This window comes from Sphaeramia orbicularis, chromosome 14 (assembly GCF_902148855.1).
Source record: "Sphaeramia orbicularis chromosome 14, fSphaOr1.1, whole genome shotgun sequence".
Classification (NCBI taxonomy): domain Eukaryota; kingdom Metazoa; phylum Chordata; class Actinopteri; order Kurtiformes; family Apogonidae; genus Sphaeramia; species Sphaeramia orbicularis.
The window spans coordinates 45,240,044-45,259,388 of record NC_043970.1 but is presented as its reverse complement, the minus strand read 5'-3'; the positions used below and the strand labels follow the sequence as shown (position 1 = coordinate 45,259,388).

General features: G+C 34.3%; 2 protein-coding genes across 3 annotated transcripts in view; one reads left to right on the top strand and one right to left on the bottom strand.

The window, feature by feature from the left end:
* The window catches only part of nop16 (NOP16 nucleolar protein homolog (yeast)), a 39,535-nt gene extending 36,813 nt beyond the window's left edge, over positions 1 to 2,722 (bottom strand). Inside the window, 2 exon segments of the mRNA XM_030155030.1 lie at positions 1,595 to 1,703; positions 2,525 to 2,722. Coding sequence (XP_030010890.1) covers positions 1,595 to 1,703; positions 2,525 to 2,631 — 216 coding nt within the window. The 5' untranslated portion in view covers positions 2,632 to 2,722.
* An 11,094-nt stretch (positions 2,723 to 13,816) lies between these two features.
* grk6 (G protein-coupled receptor kinase 6) overlaps positions 13,817 to 19,345 on the top strand; it is a 149,475-nt gene continuing 143,946 nt past the window's right edge. For both annotated transcript variants that reach the window (XR_003937336.1, XM_030154607.1), the window contains exon 1: positions 13,817 to 14,046. Coding sequence is in view for 1 of the 2 variants with exons in the window: in XM_030154607.1 (XP_030010467.1) it covers positions 13,995 to 14,046 (52 nt within the window). In the remaining variant the exon portion in view is untranslated. The remainder of the gene's footprint in view (positions 14,047 to 19,345) is intronic.

Genomic DNA, 19,345 nt, shown 5'->3' with positions numbered 1-19,345 from the left:
TCTACACATGAAATAACAAGGGCACTAATTGGCTCTGTGGTAATAGACTGATGAGAAAGTAGTCCCATGGGACTGCGGACATAGACACTTCCAATGAAATTTTACTTTTATAGCACTTTTCAGACATAAAGTCACAAAATGCTTTACAGTGGGGGTGTTAAACTCATTTTACTTCTGGGGCCACATTCACCCCAGTAAGATTTCAATATGCCGGATCATTAAAATAATAACAGTGACAAATTAAACACTAAATTCTGTCAATGTTTACATCTAGAAAGTTTCCTTAAAAATCTGAATAACCAGGACAACTTGAAATGTCTTAAGAAAAAACAATATTCTGCAACAGTTTATTATTTACATGTGCATTACAACTTACTTTACAATTCAAAAACACAAAATATTTTACTAACAGGCAGAATATTGGTTTAATTGCGCTTACTTCTCTAAGACATTTCAGATTGTTCATATTTATTCAGGCTATTCACATTTTTGAAAAGGAACATTTGTCGATGTAAACATTTTCATGTAATTTTACTTTTTTTTTACACTGAAACAAGAAAATTTGGGGTTGTCATTATTTAAAGGGTACTATGATGGTATTTTACTGGATTGAACCCACTTGAATTAGATTTGTCTGTATGTGGAACCTGAATTAAAATGATTTTGACACCATTGAGCGTTGATATATTCAGCGTAATTTTTTGCATTTCACAAATTCATCCCACGGACCAGATCTGACCATTTGGCGGGCTGGATTTGGCCCCCGGGCCACATGTTTGACACCTGTGCTTTACAGTTTAGAATAAAATGTTAACAAAAGTTCAGATTAAGATAAGTATGATGTCATACATATACTAGGATAAAAACAAAACAACAATACAGAGAAACAGACAACAACAAAAGCCCATAAAGGACTAAACACAGCCCGGGCTAAACATCTGCCTGAAAGATACATTTTGAGCTCCTTCTTAAGGAGTCAATGGACTCGCTGCTTAAGTGGCGATTTATGATGATTTTTACTGAGAAAAAAAAAAAAAAAAGCACTTGAATCAATTAGTATATAAATACTGGAAAATTGGACAAAAAAGACAGATCTTTTTCAAAGAAGAAATATCAGGGTTTTGCCTCAGGTTTTCAGATTTTTTTTAATTCTGCTTGTGTCACTTCATATACTATTGGCATAAACACTATGAACTACTTTTACACTGTACTTTTGGATTAATCATACTTCAAAATTCAATGATGAATAAAATACATTTTTCCAATAACTACATGATGAATCTTGTATATTTGGAAGTATGATTATTCCAAAAGTACACAGTAAAAGTAGTTCATAGTGATTGTGCTAATAATACATCAAGTATTAAAACCAAAAATACCAGATTTATGAAATACTTATGGAGGATAAAGATTTTATGTTATGTTAAAAATAGCCTTAAAACCATTTTAGTCAACTTTCTTTACTGTAATTATCAGATAAATTGCACACATGAAAAACACCAGGGGCTGGCTTAACTGCAGTTCATTTCAGATCTGAATGCTTCCTGGTGTTTGTGCTAGATCTTAGGTGACCTGTAACAGATTGGGTACTCACTTGCTGTTTTGTTATGGGCAGACTCCGGTTCGGATCAAAAGTCAGACCCATCTCCTGCAGGTTCTTCGCCATCGACTTACGATCATCCCAAGCATGTCGGATCTGTGAACTAAAGAAGAAAATGAGGATTTATTTAAAACACAATATTTTACTGCACAATTTTACTGAATTTGACTTTTTACACTTTCAACACCTTTGACTGAAATTACTTAAATATTTATAACTGAAGACGAGTTTCAGTACATAACTTTTGCATGTAATGGAGTATTCTCCTGATTTCTCAGAACTTTTAATTAAGGACATGATCTGTGTACATATTCAACTAATGAATGATTCAAATTTACAAAACTTGATTTATCCCATACAGGCAATTCCTTTTCCGCTTACCACCTCAGCCCACATCCAAAGTGCAATGTGACAAACATAAATAAATAAATCAGTGCTCAAATACAAGATCATTGAAAGCAACTATGAATAATGCATTTAAATAATCCTCAATAAATAACCAAAACCGAAATGTACCTACATATAAGAATGAATAATGGGGGAAAAAAATCACTCAATCATTCTACAAACCCTGATGGCTTTGACAGTTATTTAAAGTCCTGTAAAATATTAAATTACTAGTTGAATTTGACTGTTTACACAAATTAATGAGCATCTAAAGACATAAAAGATGTGGCTTACATATGATTGAGAACACATACTAAAATCACAGCAGTACTCATTTTTGTTACTTTATAATCAGCTCCAGTTGTATGTTGTTACATTACACGAACACGTCATTGCTTACAGTCACCGAATGTAAAATACAAACTTTTTTTTAATTTAAAAGATAAACCACAAACTACAAATCGCTCGTGTTTGGTGTCAACATGTGTTAGCTCAGTTAGCTTAGCCGGCTAACATTCAGATTGTTCGTTCACTTACTTTTCAATCCGGGGTTTATTTTTCTTTAACACCTTCTTCTTCAGTTTCTTTCGGTCCTGGTTGTAGTTGAACGTCTTTCTCTTGCCCGATTTCTTGGCTTTCGGCATGTTTGTGTTTCCGTCTGTTTTCACCAGCCAGAGAAGTGAAGAAACGTGTAGAAACAGGAAGTGTGAAGGACAACGTGGTTTGTGTACTTCCGGTCATGTGATTCACCACGTGATCGCTTTCTTTCGATTTTTTTTTTTATTTGCGCATTGTTTTTTATTTTTCCTATTTTTTACTTCCATACTTTTTCATTATACCAAGGAAAAGCTCTTTTTGTCCTCAAATAATGTAAATATTTCTCTTTTGTAATTCTATAATTCTTTGGGTATTTATTTTTCTGACAACTTCATTTTACCTTTACATTGTAAAACAAATATCCTTCTACTCTTTACACTTTAAAATACTCCTTTTACTACAATTTTAATGCATTTGAGAGGAATAATCATGAGTTTTATTATGTGTTATTGTGCAAAGACTGAGTTCAACATCGACAAGACAATGCACTGGTGTATTTTGTTCATTTTGATTAATGTATATGCTGCCTTTCACTGCATTAAAACAGATAAGCAAAATGACTGTAATCAGACCTCTCATCCAACCAAAGTACAAACATGTAAATGTCTTTTAAGGATGTTTCTGAGCCTGCGATTTTTCACTTTCACTGCAGTAAAGGAGGTGAATCAGAATCAGAGTCTTTTTTCCAATGTAAAGAGAAAGTGACGTTTTCTACAGCTCAACTTAAAAAAAAACCCAAACAACTATATATTTATTTATTTATTGACGTAATTGTTAACTGTAACTAAATAGGACAAAGCTATAAAAAAAGAAGAATTAACACATTCTCTATGCCTCCTATATAAAATATTAACATTACATTATAACATGTATTGGCTCCTGTTTATATGTTTTCTGTCAAATACTGGATCTGATTGAGTCAAAAGGTTGAGAAACGTCTGCAACTGCAGCTTTTTCCCTCTAGATGTCAGAGTGAGCCCAAAAGAACATCACATAAGTTTCAGCCTGGTTTGTGTCTACATTCTGTTATCACTCATATGCATGACAGTAACATAAAAAAGGATCTAGGATTATAATCGTACAGTGAACTAAACAGACCATAACAGAAAACTCTGGTCACAGCACAAAACCTCTCTAGCATTTTCATTTCTATCTGTTATTGAAGATGTTGATTTTAACCCATAAAGACCCAGAGCTACTATTGTGTCAGTTCCCAAATGGAGTTTTTTTCTCTCTCTTCAACTTTTCTTAAGTGATTTATCACCATTTATAATAATAATATCCTCTGTATTTTCCATTTTTTCACTAATAATCTGGTATTTTCCTATATTTAATTCATTAGTCATATAGATGTTTATACAAACTCAGATTAAAATTGAAGGTTATTATATCAAAAGCATACTTTAGGAAGTTTCCCTTGGCAAAGCACATTTGGGTCAAGTCACGCGCCTGTTGACTTTGAATCAAAAAAATTAGAATTGAGATAATTATAGATAGATAGTTAGACAGACAGTTTGTTCAGCACAACAAGGCAGTCAGGACCACCATTCGCTGTTATAATACCTGGACAAAACAAGTATGAAAGAAAGACAGAAAAAAAAGACAGAAAGAAAGAAAGAAGAAAGAAAGAAAGAAAGAAAGAAAGAAAGAAAGAAAGAAAGAAGAAAGAAAGAAAGAAAGAAAGAAAGAAAGAAAGAAAGAAAGAAGACAAGAAAGAAAGAAAGAAAGAAAGAAAGAAAGAAAGAAAGAAAGAAAGAAAGAAAGAAAGAAAGAAAGAAAGAAAGGTATTTTACTGATGTTAGTGGCTCTTTTGGAAGTTAACTTTATGTCATTATGCAAAATAAAAAAACCTCGTCCTGTTCTTTTCTCTCCTTATTTTCAGTGGTGGAGACGACAGAAGGAGCCGCCAAACGTCCCATCTGTGGCTGAATTTCCCGCTTCATGGCCAGTGACGAGTTTGTGTGATACTTGAATTATACAGAGTGGAAGTGAGAACAGAAGACGTAAAATGAACCAAAAACAAATTAAAAAAAAAAAAAAAAAAAAAAGAAGTTAGAGTGGATGTCAGTTTGTAGGACGAAGACACCTTTTGAGACGATGCTGCTACTGTCTGTTATGGATGTGAAGACAACAGAAATGTTCAGTGTAGAGCTACAGTCCTATGTATTGATAATAGGAGGACTGATTGAATATACTGATTAGTTTTAAAAGGCTGAGACTTTTTGGATGATGATGGTTTATCAAGAACATACAGAGTGACTTCAAATGGAACTGAATAAGGCAGCTATGATCACGATTTAGAATAGAACAAATAGAATAGAATAGAATAGAATAGAATAGAATAGAATAGAATAGAATAGAATAGAATAGAATAAATTTGAATTTGTTGTCATTACACAGGTTGTGCAAAAAAAATTGCAGGTGATCTCTGCCAACAACAGTACACTTATAACTAATGACAATAAAATACAAACATATATTAAAGACATATATAAAATACTGTATATCTATAGAATGGAATAATATATGTTTTTATTTTTGTTTGTATTTGTATTTGCACAATCTGTGTAATGACAATATATTTTAATGTGCTCTATTCTATTCTATTCTATTCTATTCTATTCTGTTCTATTCATATCAAACATATGTATTAAAACAGAATTAGAGCAGCACTTTGTACAATATATACTAGACAATAAATTATTAATATGACAATTAAAGAAATATACATAAAGAAGTGTGCAAAAATTGTTATTAAAATTATATGGTCTGAAAAGTGTTTGAAAAGAAACCATGAAAGAGGCTAAAATGACCAAATTGTTATAATATAATGATTGAGATATTTGGCTTCAAATATATGTTTCTATTATATAAAAGAACTTAATTGGTTGAAACCACGTGGCTTTTGAAACCACATGAGATATTTGAATGTATTATTTTTATTCATTGTTTTATTTGGTATTGGTTTAGGTTCTTATTTGTTGTTGTTTTTAAATTGTACAGCTTTTTATGTTTTAATCTATTCTTGTATTTTATTCTTTTATTAGGCTTTATCCATTCTTTTGTATTTGTTTTTTAAATTTTAAAGTTTAAATTTTATTTTTATGGTTTTTCTATGTCTTTTAATCTATTCTTCTATTTTATTGTGTTATTTTGTTTTTTATTTATTTTTCTGTACAGCACTTTGGTACACTGTGAATGTTTTAACCTCCTAAGACCCAGGAAATGTCAGCAAAGTACCTTTTTGTTTTTTTTTTTTTTGTTTTTTGTTTTAATTAAACAAGTACCTATATTGGAAACATCATGATACAACAGTTTTTTCAGATGCAGTTTTTAAATTTTTTATGGAATGTCCTTTATGGTGGACAGTTTTGTTTTGTTTTTTTGTATAAACTTGTGAAACTCTTGTCCACAAATGTGGACAGAAAACCCATAGCTGGGTCTTAGGAGGTTAACACTTTCATGCATGAATTATGAGAACCTTAATCAAGATTTTTTTCCTGAGTGTTTTTATTCCTCTTTAGGCATGAAAAAAAAACAATGTGATTGATTTTTATTTATTTTATTTTATTTGATTTTATTTTATTTTATTTTATATGAACCTATTTTTCATGGAGTTACAAAAATGTCCACTCAGCTGGACACCATGCATTTAATTTTTGAAGCTCAGAAACATGCATTTACTGACATACTGGGTGAAAACTATGAAATAAAAACATTTTTACCCTCCTGAGACTCAGCAGTGCATTTTTGTCCTCTGTAGGGGACAAAAGTTTGACAGTTTTACTTGCTGTCCGTTGCAAATAACATTCCATTCAAATAAATAAATAAATAAATAAAAATAATTTTAAAAAATGTATCTGGAAAAAAAAACCTGTTGCATTATACAGTGTCCAATCAAGACATTTGTTTAACAGAAAAAAGCTAAAATTTTCATTTTCCTGGGTCTAAGGAGGTTAATGCTGCTAATCTGATGTTTTCTCACATTTGAACATATAATACTAGCTATTACTCACTCAGATAATGTGCAAAAAAACCCCAAAAAACATAAAAAATTTTGTTAAAAAAACAAAAAAAAAAAAACCTGTTAATTACAGTCTAATAACAATTAGTAATTGATTTAGATAAAAGAACAGGACAATTACAGGAATGTCAGTGTATGGGATGGTGCATAAGCATCCACTGTGTTGGCTGATATGGAACTGAAACAACAAACCCCATGAATATACAAAAGAACAGCTGGAGAAGAACTGTCCACTGGAGTGACCGCGATGCATGAAAGGGTTAAAGTGCTTTACAAATAAAGTTGGACTGTATTGGATAAAATGTCACAGAAGTTAATAGAGGTTCATCGTTTCGTTGTTTCTAAAGTTAAATCTTCGTTTTCATGTTGTCACTCTTTTCTACTGTTGTGTTTATCTGATTCTTTTCAAAGACTGAGGAAGAGGTTTTGTTGGCTTTTTTTTTTAACTCACAATGATCAGGTTTTGCGGTCCTCAGCAATAATTAGTCAAAAAAAACAACAACAAAAAACGAGGAAGGATTTCAAGCAGATCATCGGTCCATCTTTAAAAACCAGATTCAGAAGAACGAAGGCTGAGTGAAGGATTAATAAGTCCATCCATCCTGTGCCTGTTAGGAGCTGCTGTGGTCATCCTGCACGACAAAACCATCAAAGTCTTCCTTAATGCGCCTTTAATGCACCGAGATGCTCTCATTGATCTGTGCAGGGAAACTCACTCTGACATGAGCTGCACAGTCACTGATAATATTGATCTCCACCAGGGCGTCCGTTTTTATTGATAAATGCCCACTAGGCTGATGCTACATATTCTTTTCTACTTTGTTGTGCAAGCCTCTGAAGTTATTAGGATCATTACAGTCATTTAGACACCTTCAATTGCTTATTTCAGCTGTTTTTTTTGTGGTAAAACGTTGTTGTAAAGTGGTGCTGGATGGAGTCATTTATCAGTATATTATTGTCTGCTGTGCATTATGCCCCACCTTCCACATCCTTGATTAGATTACACTCCAAACCTGTGGAAACTGGTCCACCAGAGACCACAATGTTAAGAATCCTGATCTAATTTGGTGGAAAAGGCCTTTGTGAGACACGTCAAAAAGTAACCCTCAGCAGTCTGTGGGTCCCAGTCAGTAGGATTAACCCTTAAAGACCCAAACAGACCCTGACGACCAAAACATCTGCTGATCTAAACTGTTTAATAACTTCTGATCCACTAAACCTATTAATACATGTCAATAATCGGTGTTAAATTCAGTTATTCATCTTTTCATGGTCATCAGATATGACCCATTTCACTGTAAGTTGTATTTACTAAAATACTTTAATTACAATGTACTTAAATGATTCAAGTTTTATTACATTACTATAAAATGTTAAGTATATTCTACTAATTTGTAGACATAGTCCAAAGTATGAAAAACTTGAAGTTGAATGGATTTAAATCACTAAATTTTAGTCATGACCACACCTTTTTATCTCCGCATTGCATTGTGGGTATGGGGCATGTTGTTGAAAATGTGTTCTTTTTCTGTGCAGGGGTTCAGCGGGGTTGTGCTGTTAGTGTTAATTTTGACTTAATGTGTGTATGGCAATGTTTATTGGCCTTTTTGTGTTTGTTTTTGTATTTTTGTAGAGCTGCACCATGAGTCAGAGCCATAGGCCCAATAATGGATTTAATGTTCATCTAAAATTGATCATATTTGATTAAAATCTTTATGCTATTTCAAATTATAAGCACTTTCTGTATTTGCAAATAACATTAAGCCAACTTCCTGCTTTATTACCATCGGCACTATAATATATTCAGTTGAATAATTACACAATACTATTTATATTGCAGAAGATTTTAATTTAAATCAACTTAGAATTGAGTACAATCAACTGATGATATTAAGTCTAATGTTTATACAAATTTTAAGTTAGATTAACTTGGATTTGGTGTGTTGTACTTAAAATAGTAATTCCATTTAAATCAAACATTTAAGTTTAATACACTCAAGTTTTCATTACTCATTACTTAAATTTTTTAAGGCAACCGGTTTCCTGAATTTTTTAAAGTAAACTCAACTTATCCGGTCTTACACTGTTGGATATTCAGAGGCTCCATAGTTACCATGGAAACACTGTCATCTTCTACAACACTGATTCCCCACTGGGGAATCCCCAGTAAAACCCATGGAGTTGGATCAATGACAGTGGATGGACACACTGGGTTTATGTTCAGTTAATGAGAGATTTTGCTGAAAAAGCCCCTTATTCTTTAGTTTTCTCTGTTTTCACTACACAAAACTCACCTGTTGAAACTTGCATTTTCTTGAGCCTCTTTTTTTTTCTCTGTTCTTTTTGTATTGTTTGTTTGTGAAGTGTGTTTGAGTCCCAAAAAGCACTATATAAGTGTGATGTATTATTATTATTATTATTATTATTATTATTATTATTATTATTATTATTATTTATTTATTTTTTTTTTTTAATTGGTATAATAACTAGTGCTGTCAAACAATTTAAAATTTTTAATCAGATTCCATAATGACAAAGTAAACGTTCAAAAGAGCCACTAGTGATTAAGGGCAGTTTATGACGAAGAATGTGATATTTGCAGCCGCTCATGCAACTTTTATTTCTACTTTTTTTTAGTTTTACTTTTATTTTAGTTGTTATTTCAGATGGGTGGAAATGCACAGGAATCCATATTTGCAGATAACTGAGGTAAACGCATTAGACATTTGGATGAAAACCTTTAACCCATAAAGACCCAAACAGCCACCAGTGACCAAAAGCATCTACTGATCTAAACTGTTTAATACCTGGTGATCCACTAATCCTGTCAATACATGTCAATAATTGGTGTAAAATACAGTTATTCATCTTTTCATAGTCATCAGATATGACCCATTTGGACGTTCAGAGGCTCCGTAGTTACCATGGAAACACCATCATCTTCTACAACATTGAGTAAAACCCATGGAGTTGGATCAATGGCAGTGGATGGACACACTGGGTTTATGTTCAGTTAATGAGAGACTTTACTGGAAAGTCACGTTTTCTTCAGTTTTCTCTGTTCTGATATAATAACCCTTGAATAAACTGAGTTTTCATTAACATCTACATTAAACATAGTAAAGTAAATATGGGAAAATACATGGTTTATGGTGAAAAATGCAAAATACAGGGGATTATATTATAATAAATGGTGATAATTTACTGAGGAGAGGTTAAATAGACAGAAATTTTCATTTTGGAACAGCTACAAAAGTAGCACCGGGTCTATATGGGTTAAGATAAACCCTGCACGCTGTAATTACAGGGTATTTACTAAACCTCAAAACACCGACAACAAATGGAAAAAAAGGGGAAATTTTGGTAGTTGATACTGTTGATATATGAGAATATCACCAGGGAAAACAACAACCAGCAACTTTAATTAATATAATGTGATTTAATTTGAATAATGGGGTAGATTCCTGTTAGCTGTTGGGGGTAGCCTGGTTTCCTTTTTTGTAATTTATGCTCGTCATTATTTATCATAAAATGACATGTTGAAAAACAACTTCATGACCACTTTGGATGCGGTAATAAATAATATTAATTGTTAACATAGGCAACACCCTAGTGGTGGGAAAATGGTTCCTGTCAGTGTTTTATTATTATATACTGTTGACCATAAGTTAGAATCAAAGATTTTCTCATGAAAAGACCGTGACAATGTGATTTTATTCAAGAGAAATAAAGTGTAACTGAGACTCATTACTGATGTGGATTCTTTCTTTCTTTCTTTACATATATTTCTTGCCTGGTGTTTGTATTCATGTTTTGTTAAATATCCTCACTTCTATTATATTTTAAATTGTACATATATTTTTTTTAATCAAGTTTATAGTTAAAGAACTATAAATGCAGTATGCAATATGTGTAGATTTATACATTAATTTTTGCCCTTTGCTGTGTTCTATCCTTTTCCTATGCTACCGTCATCTCATCTTGTCTCATCAACAGACCTTTTATTCCAGCTCTGTAATGATGCATTTTCTATTTATTTAGCTACAGAAGGAGGACAATTTGGAACTCAAGCCATGAATGTTTATCACATGCAGTACTGTGCAAAAGACTTAGGTGGCCTCTAGATTAGTTGTGTTTGCAGCATTCAAATGAACATGCATAATTATTTCTCAGTCTCTTTTCTTAACATACAACAAGAAAATACAGGAAATATGTGCACAGCCTTAAAAGACACACAAAAACAGAACTAAATGGGTTCTAAAGGTTAAAGTCAGTATTTAGTTTGACCCCTGACCCCATGACAAGAAGCAACAAAAACTGTTAGAAACATCTGGCATGTGTTGAATGAAACCTGGAATGAAAAAAAAAAAAAAATAGAAAGTGAATGGCAAAAAACTGCTGTTCATTCTACAGTAAAGTATATACAGCAGTAAAAAGAAAAGTTTTAGTGGAAAAAACAGCTTCTATGAACCAAAGTGGTCGTATTTAGTGTGACCTTCCTTTTATACTTAACATGTTTTTAATCCTTTTGTTCAGACAATATGAAATGTTTGGCATTCACCCTCTGATTTTTTATTTCAGGTTTCATTCAACACAGTTAAGAGCTGATTGTCATTTACAATAATAACCTAGTCATGCATGTGCAGTGACTTATGTTATGCTATCTTATCTTATGCTATCTTATGTTATGCTATGTTGTGCTATTTTATGTTATGTTATGCTATTTTATGCTATCTTATGCAATCATGTTATGCTATTTTATGTTATGTAATGCTATGTTATGCTATGCTGTTTTATCTTATGTTATGCTATGTTATCTTATGTTATCCTATGTTATTCCATGCTATCTTATTTTATGCTATCTTATGTTATGCCATGCTATGTTATCTTATGTTATGCTATGTTTTGCTATGCTATATTATCTTTTGCTATCATGTTATATAATGCTATGTTATGTTATGCTATTTTATCTTATGTTATGCTATGTTATCTTATGCTATGCTATCCTATTTTATGTTATCTTATGTTATGCTATGTTGTGCTATGCTATCTTATCTTATGCTATCATGTTATGCTATTTTATGTAATGCTATGTTATGTTATGCTATCTTATGTTATGTTATGCTACGCTATGTTATGCCATGCTATGTTATCTTATGTTATGCTATGCTATCTTATCTTATGCTATCGTTTTATGCTATGCTATTTTATGTTATGTTTTGTAATGCTATGTTATGTTATGCTATCTTATGTTATGCTATGCTATCTTATGCTATGTTATGCTATGCTATCGTATGTTATGCTATGTTATGCTATGTCATGCTATTTTATGTTTTACTATATTATACTATGTTATGCTATCTTATGTTATGCTATGTTATCTTATGTTATGCTATCTTATGTTATGCTATTTTATCTTAATCTATCGTTTTATGCTATGCTACTTTATGTTATGTTTTGTAATGCTATGTTATGCTATCTTATAATAATAATAATAATAATAATAATAATAATAATAATAATGATAATCTTTATTTATATAGCACTTTTCATACATAGAGACTGTAGCAGAAAGTGCTTTACATATCAGTTTAAAAATCAGTACCACCCCCCACCCACGCACCCACCCACACACACACACACATATGCAAACCCACAAGCTCACACATACTTAAAAAGACTGACTGAGCACGGGTAGACCAGAGTGAAAAAGTAAAAGTAAAAGTAAAAGAGGAGGCGCTGTCTCAGGGAGCCATCCGCACCAGGAGGCAGCCGCCGACCCCAGCAACCAGGCGCCAGCGCCGCATCCCAACCAGTGGGAGAGGGCCAACTGGGACCCCCAACCACCAGAAAGGAGCAAACCCCAGTGAAAGAAGGCGCCACAGCCACTGGAGTCCACAGCCACCCCCCCAGCACGGAGGGCTCCCTCTGATGAAACACTGGAGAATAAGAAACATTAAAAAGATATAAAAGAATTGATTAAAAGAGGCTAAATTTAAGACATATATGAAAATAATACAAATATTAAACATTAAAATGATAAAACAGAAGCACTGGTTAAAAGAATCTTAAGATATATATGTTAACTATAACTGTAAAACCTTAGAGTAGATAAAACAGAGGCATTAGTTGAAAGCCAAATTAAAAAGGTGGGTCTTGAGCCTGGTTTTAAAAATGTCTACATTCTCTGTGGCCTTGAGGTTCCCTGGCAGGCTGTTCCAAAGGCGAGGAGCATAATGCTGAAAAGCTGCCTCGCCATGGGTTTTTGTGTTAGCTTTTGGAACTGTTAAAAGGCCAGTGCCAGAGGACCTCAGGGTCCGCGAGGGCTCATAAGGTAAAAGTAAGTCTAAAAGATAAGAAGGCGCAAGACCATTAAGACATTTAAAAACTATTAAAAGGACCTTAAAATCAATGTTATGCTATGTTATACTATGCTATCGTATGTTATGCTATGTCATGCTATTTTATGTTATACTATATTATGCTATCTTATGTTATGCTATTTTATCTTAATCTATCGTTTTATGCTATGTTTCTTTATGTTATGTTTTGTAATGCTATGTTATGCTATCTTATGTTATGCTATGCTATCTTATGCTATGTTATGCTATCTTATGTTATGCTATGCTATCTTATGCTATGTTATGCTATCTTTTGTTATGTTATGCTATGTTATACAATGCTATCTTATGTTATACTATGTTATGCTATTTTATCTTATGCTATGTCATGCTATCTTATGTTATACTATGTTATGCTATCTTATGTTATGCTATGTCATGCTATCTTATGTTATACTATGTTATGCTATCTTGTGTTATGCTATGCTATCTTATCTTATGCTATGTTATACTATGCTATCTTGTGTAATGCTATGTTATCTCATCTTATCTTTAGTTGAGGATGTCAAAGTAAATCCTTAACTCAAAAGAAAAACTCCAATTGTCATAACTATTATAAGCATGAATATTATATAGAAATGACATATGAAGGAAGCAAAAAAATAATAATACACACACAAAAAAAAAGAAAAAAAGAGTCATATTCGAAAAGGAGTGAGAAGAAGCATAGCTTATACATAAAAATAAAATATAAATAAAGTTTGTAGAAAAAAATGAGGAAAAAAAAAAAAGCTATAAAGAAAAAAAGGAGGAGGAGGAAGAGGAGGAGAGACAGGGGAGGGGAGGGGTGTGAAGTGTCACCGGACGCGCAGACGGAGGCTTGGGCTTTTCCTCCGGGGCTGTGCTGCTGCTGCTGCGGGGCGGTGGGAGGAGGTGGAGGTGGAGGTGGAGGTGTTTAGGAGGAGGATCCACTGTGATTGAAGCCGCTGGCGGGGACCGGGAGCTCGGCCATCTGCTGCTGCTGTAAAGCCCGGACAGCATCAACATGGAGCTGGAAAACATCGTGGCTAACACGGTTCTGCTGAAGGCACGGGAAGGTAAGGATGGAGATGGCGCACTGACAGCACCTTCCCCCCGCGGATAACAACCACAAGGATGCCCGGGTGTGGGTGCTATTATAAACCCCCCTACTACCCCTTCTTCTTGGACGCCGATCAATACTTTTAATCATCTGGCTTCATTGTAAACAGGATCTCAGTTAAGACGCGCGGTGTTACAGCAAAAATACGGAACTCCGCTTAAAATCGTGCAATTTAACAATTTCCGTCCGATTACGCGTGGTTTCTCTGCGCTTTAGTAGATTCCAAAGAGTTGCCTTACATCAGAAGGAACCTGTGAACAATTCGGCTGGGAGACATTACCCACAAACTAACTTGATGTTGTGAAATCTCCGCCTTCCTTGTTGTGAGTGCGTCCTAACTCCAACTGTCAATAACGCGGTGATAACGCGTAACAAGCCTGCGCACATCGGCTTGGATTGAAAAACTAACACACTCTTAGTTCACTCATAGAAGTCAGATGTTGTTTATTTACACACGCCGAATGTAAAAGTGAGTCCTAAAGACTTGCTCGGCGTTTTCGGGACTTTTGTGCGCAGGCTCTATATTGCGCACGGAGGCGGTTAAACTAAACGCGCGTCAAAATGTGGGGTTTTTCATATGGAGTCCGGTGTGGGTCTTCTTGTGTTCGTGCAACGTGAAGTTATGGGAGGTCCGGAAGGGGTTTGCAGCTGCGAAATGTAACTGCAGCGACACATCGGGCTTCCCTTGCTGATGTTGCAGCATCGTCTTGTGAAACAGGATGTTGAGGCAGAGCAGATGCGTGTAGGGTGATGTGTGAACTTTGTGCACCTCAGTCTTGGTTTTTTAGTTTGGTTGTTTTTCTGCTACTTGATGATGCATGGTCCAAACACCTTGTAATCCACTTAGTGTTGAGATAAATGCATCAAATGTAACTGAAACATGACAGTGGAACAGTGTGTGCTGCAGCTGAGTGTATTACTCCTGTGCATTCTAAGCCTGTAAAGTACATACAGTCTAAATTGCAAACAGACATCCCACTGTGAACAATGGAAACACCATTAGAGCTCTTTGTTATTGTGGTTTCAGACAGGGGACAAAGGTTGCAGAGACTCGGGGCAAACATAATCCTAAAGCCATCTGCAGATGGACATGAGAAGATGATCGTCATGATCCCTCATTCTGAGTTTATCTGCTCCGTTCAGCTTATCTCTGGGTCTGGACCAAGATCATATCACATTGTTTTTAATCAACATCACTATTTTTTTTTTTTATGGCAAACTTTATTCTCACTGTTGGAAGGTGTCAGACTACAGACAGAAACAGCTGCATGACTTCTCTATCTGCGTAATTAAAACACTGTAACACACTGAAGACGGCACTTTTTTCATTCTAGTTCCATATTTTGACATTAAATCTAAATTAAAAGTGAAGTTATAACAGAGAGGTTAATCTATGCAGAGAGAGAGAGAGAGAGAGAGAGAGAGAGAGAGAGAGATAGCGAGAGAGAGAGAGATAGATAGAGAGAGAGAGAGAGCGAGATAGAGAAAGAGAGATAGATAGAGAGAGAGAGAGAGAAAGAGAGAGATAGATAGACAGAGAGAGAGAGAGAGAGAAAGAGAGATAGATAGATAGAGAGAGATAGATAGAGAAAGAGAGATAGAGAGAGATAGATAGAGAGAGAGAGAAAGAGATAGAGAGAGATAGAGAGAGAGAGATAGAGAGAGAGAGAAAGAGAGAGAAAGATAGATAGAGAGTGAGAGAGGCAGACAGAGAGACAGATAGATAGATAGAATTAGAGAGAGATAGAGAGAGAGAAACAGAGAAAGAGAGATAGACAGCTAGAGAGAGATAGACAGACAGAATATCTTACAAAACTTTAATACAAATATGACGCAAGAAATATAAATAATGAAAAAAGGAAAAAAAAAAGCTTATGTGACTAGCTATACCTATATACTATACAACTATAGATAGATAATAAAGTCAGTCCATCCATCCATCCATCCATCCATCCATCCATCCATCCATCCATCCATCCATCCATCCATCCTTTTAACATTTATCCAGTTAATATAGTTAATTAAAAGATTCAGAGATATTTTCTGGCAGTGTTTAATTATTTGGGTGAAGGATTAGAAGTGATATCAGCCAGTTAATCACCTTTTTCCTTCAACAAATGAGCCTTATTATTAAATCTGCCTTTTAAAATCCGCTGTCAGTCGAGGTGAATAATTATAGCAATAAACTATTTTTCCTACGGACATTTAGCATGAAGGCAGTGTGTCTGGTCAAGAAGACATATTTATTTATTATATTTTCATTATCATTGTGGTTTGAACATGTAAGAGAAACACGGCACAAAAGGCTACTGAAAATGAGCTCAATGTCAGCTACCCTCAAAAACTGTTGTCAGTTTGGTGGTGATAAGGCATATATCATACGTCATATGATCGTGCAGTAATTAACACGGAGTGATGAGCTTGTAACAATATTTTCAGCTTTGCATTGGACAGGAAGTTGTCCACCACAGCAGATCGTAATGTCACGGTGGTTGAGTGGTTAGCACTGTTTCCTCACAGCACAATTTACAGTTTGATTCCCAGTCAGAACTTGGCTTGTCCATTCATAATAACATGTATGCTAGGTTTATTCTCCTGTCATTGCGAGGTCAACACTACTTTTTGATTCATAACTTTTGAACCAGACAAGTTTAAGACAAATATTCCACATAATTGTAAAGGTCTAAATGCCATCTTAAACACACTCAAAGGGCAAAATTTAGTTTTAAATATTTTTAAAATGAAAATATCAAAAACTACTGTGTCACGGATGGACAAAAAATTTACGTCTGTTTTTTGCAAGAATTACAAAGTTCTCCAACATGAAGTTCCTCTGACATTTTCATCCTCAAATGTATTCAGTGTAAATCTTAAACTCTCTATTTTACAACCTAAAAATTGGTTAGAGGAAAAAAATATTTGATCAAACCTAAATAGAAAGAGTTTAGACAAATGGCAGCGTCACGGATGGACAACAAAAGTAAATATCAAATTAAACATTTTTTATTTCAATTATGAATATTATATAGATTTTTTAAAAATAATATTTACAACATACAAATAATATTAACATCAACGTTAATGTCGGCCACCAAAGACCGACCATGGTGTAGTTTTGCGGGCTGTCATCATGTGGATTAACCTACCGCTACAATTACTGTAAACTTCCGCATCTGTTTTTTGTAAAACGGCGGGTCACAGAGACGACTCTCTGACCAATCAGTGGTCTGCAGTGTTTATGTGTCATGTTTTAGTATCTGGGCCCCAGTTTTGGAACCTTGGCGGAGGTGATACCAAAAAATGAGTACTGGGTACCAGATTCCAGGTCCTTTTTCATAAACACAAAAAGGCAGAGTCGAGCTGGTACCATGTAGTGGAAACTTGGCATTAGAGTGTTTCTCAACAGGGGGTGGTACCCCGCATAAAGACTCTGTGTGAGCACAAATTTGCTTTTGGCTGGGAATACTGTACCCCCACCCCCGGTCGGAAATTTCGTGGACGGGGGGGGGGGGCTCATGATGCCGTTGCTTTTACACCTGATGTAATATTACACACCATGTTTTTTTTTTTTGTTTGTTTTTTTTTTACACACTTTGTTCCTCCATTTCTGCCGGAGATGCAGCATGATTTATCAAAACAAATCCAGACCTACTGAGAGGAAGTGCCCAGTTTTGTCCATGACCTTTGACCCTTGTCAGTCCTACACCTGATGTCATTCTGTCTATTGGGAATAAATAGCGCTACATTAGCATTATTAGCTTTCCTTAGTGAATGAGGGGAAAACCAAATGAAGTTAAAGGATCATAGATGCACAGATGGATGACAAATGAAAGGGAAAACCTGGTCTGAGTGGATTCTTCCAGGACGTCGATACCCGCATCCACAGGACATATGAGTGTTTCAGTAGTAGATGACAGACTGAAGCGTCACATGATGGAACAACACCTCACTAACACTTGTTTTGTTGTTCATTTGTGACTCCGTTTCCTGTTTAACCCCATTTCAGATGCTCAAACTTTGCATTAATGATGATCATTTCCAAGGCACGGCTTAAGATTTTAGATTAAGTTACATCATTACCGGCAGCCATTAGTTTAATTTACTTTAATGCCATCTGCAGTGGGGTGGGGTGGGGTGTTTCTCTGTATGTGGTTTATACTTTTGGGCGACTGAAGCAGAGGATGAAGACATGAGGGACAGTCAGGTAGGATGTGGTGTCAAACATCAGAGCATTTTTATAATCTAGAGTTTAGGACAGAATAGATCCAGAAGGAAAGTCGTGTTCAGATTGTTCATTTACTCTTTTAGTGGATACTTTTTGTATTTTTACACTTCTGTGCCATCAGTTTTATTATTGTGATTGTGATGTTTCTGGAATATCTCTAGGAAGGGTCAATTGGATTTAGAGGATTGGCTATCAAAGGTCAAAGTTCAACACAGAGCTGGGTCATTATGACAAAAAATGTATTCTTGATTTTTTTTTTTTTTTTTTTCACTATTATTGATGATTTAATATTTTAAATCGATTGTATTTCAGCTACATGAACTAAAGGTAATGCTAATGCAGCAATATTTGTTTCTTTTTACTAAATTTATGCATCAGATATGACATGACACATTCATAGTTAATATTTTACGACTTATTGACAAATGCAGCTCTCTCTCGAGGAATAATCTAAATTTTGCGATTTAAGGAATTTTTAAAAATTTTTAAAAAGCTAGATAATTCAGTATACTGCCTCCTGTCACCTCCCAGAACGTGTTAGGATAACCCAGATGTACATGGGTACAATGGAAATCCTTTTATCTATATCAGGGGTGCCAAAGTCATATAAGTTCACGTTCCACATTCAGTCCAATATGATCTGAAGTGGATCAGACCAATAAAATAATAACATAATAACCTAGAAATGATAATCAGATGTTTCTCTTTGGTTTAGTGTGAAAAAAGTCAAATTACATTATGGAAATGTGAATAACTTGAACAACCACGAACAACCTGAAACTTCTTACAAAAAATAAGCTCAGTTTCAACAGTATGAAGTCTCAGTTCATTATTAACACAACGTACAGATCACAGTAGATCTGCAAATACACCACACATTTAGTAAGAGGCAGAATATTGTTAAAATTGCAGTTATTTTTCTTAAGACATTTCAGGTTATTCACATTTGTCCAGGTTCATGTTTTATTGTGAAAGGATAGTTTGTAAATGTGCATATTTTCTAATGTAATTTCACTTTCACAAACAAACA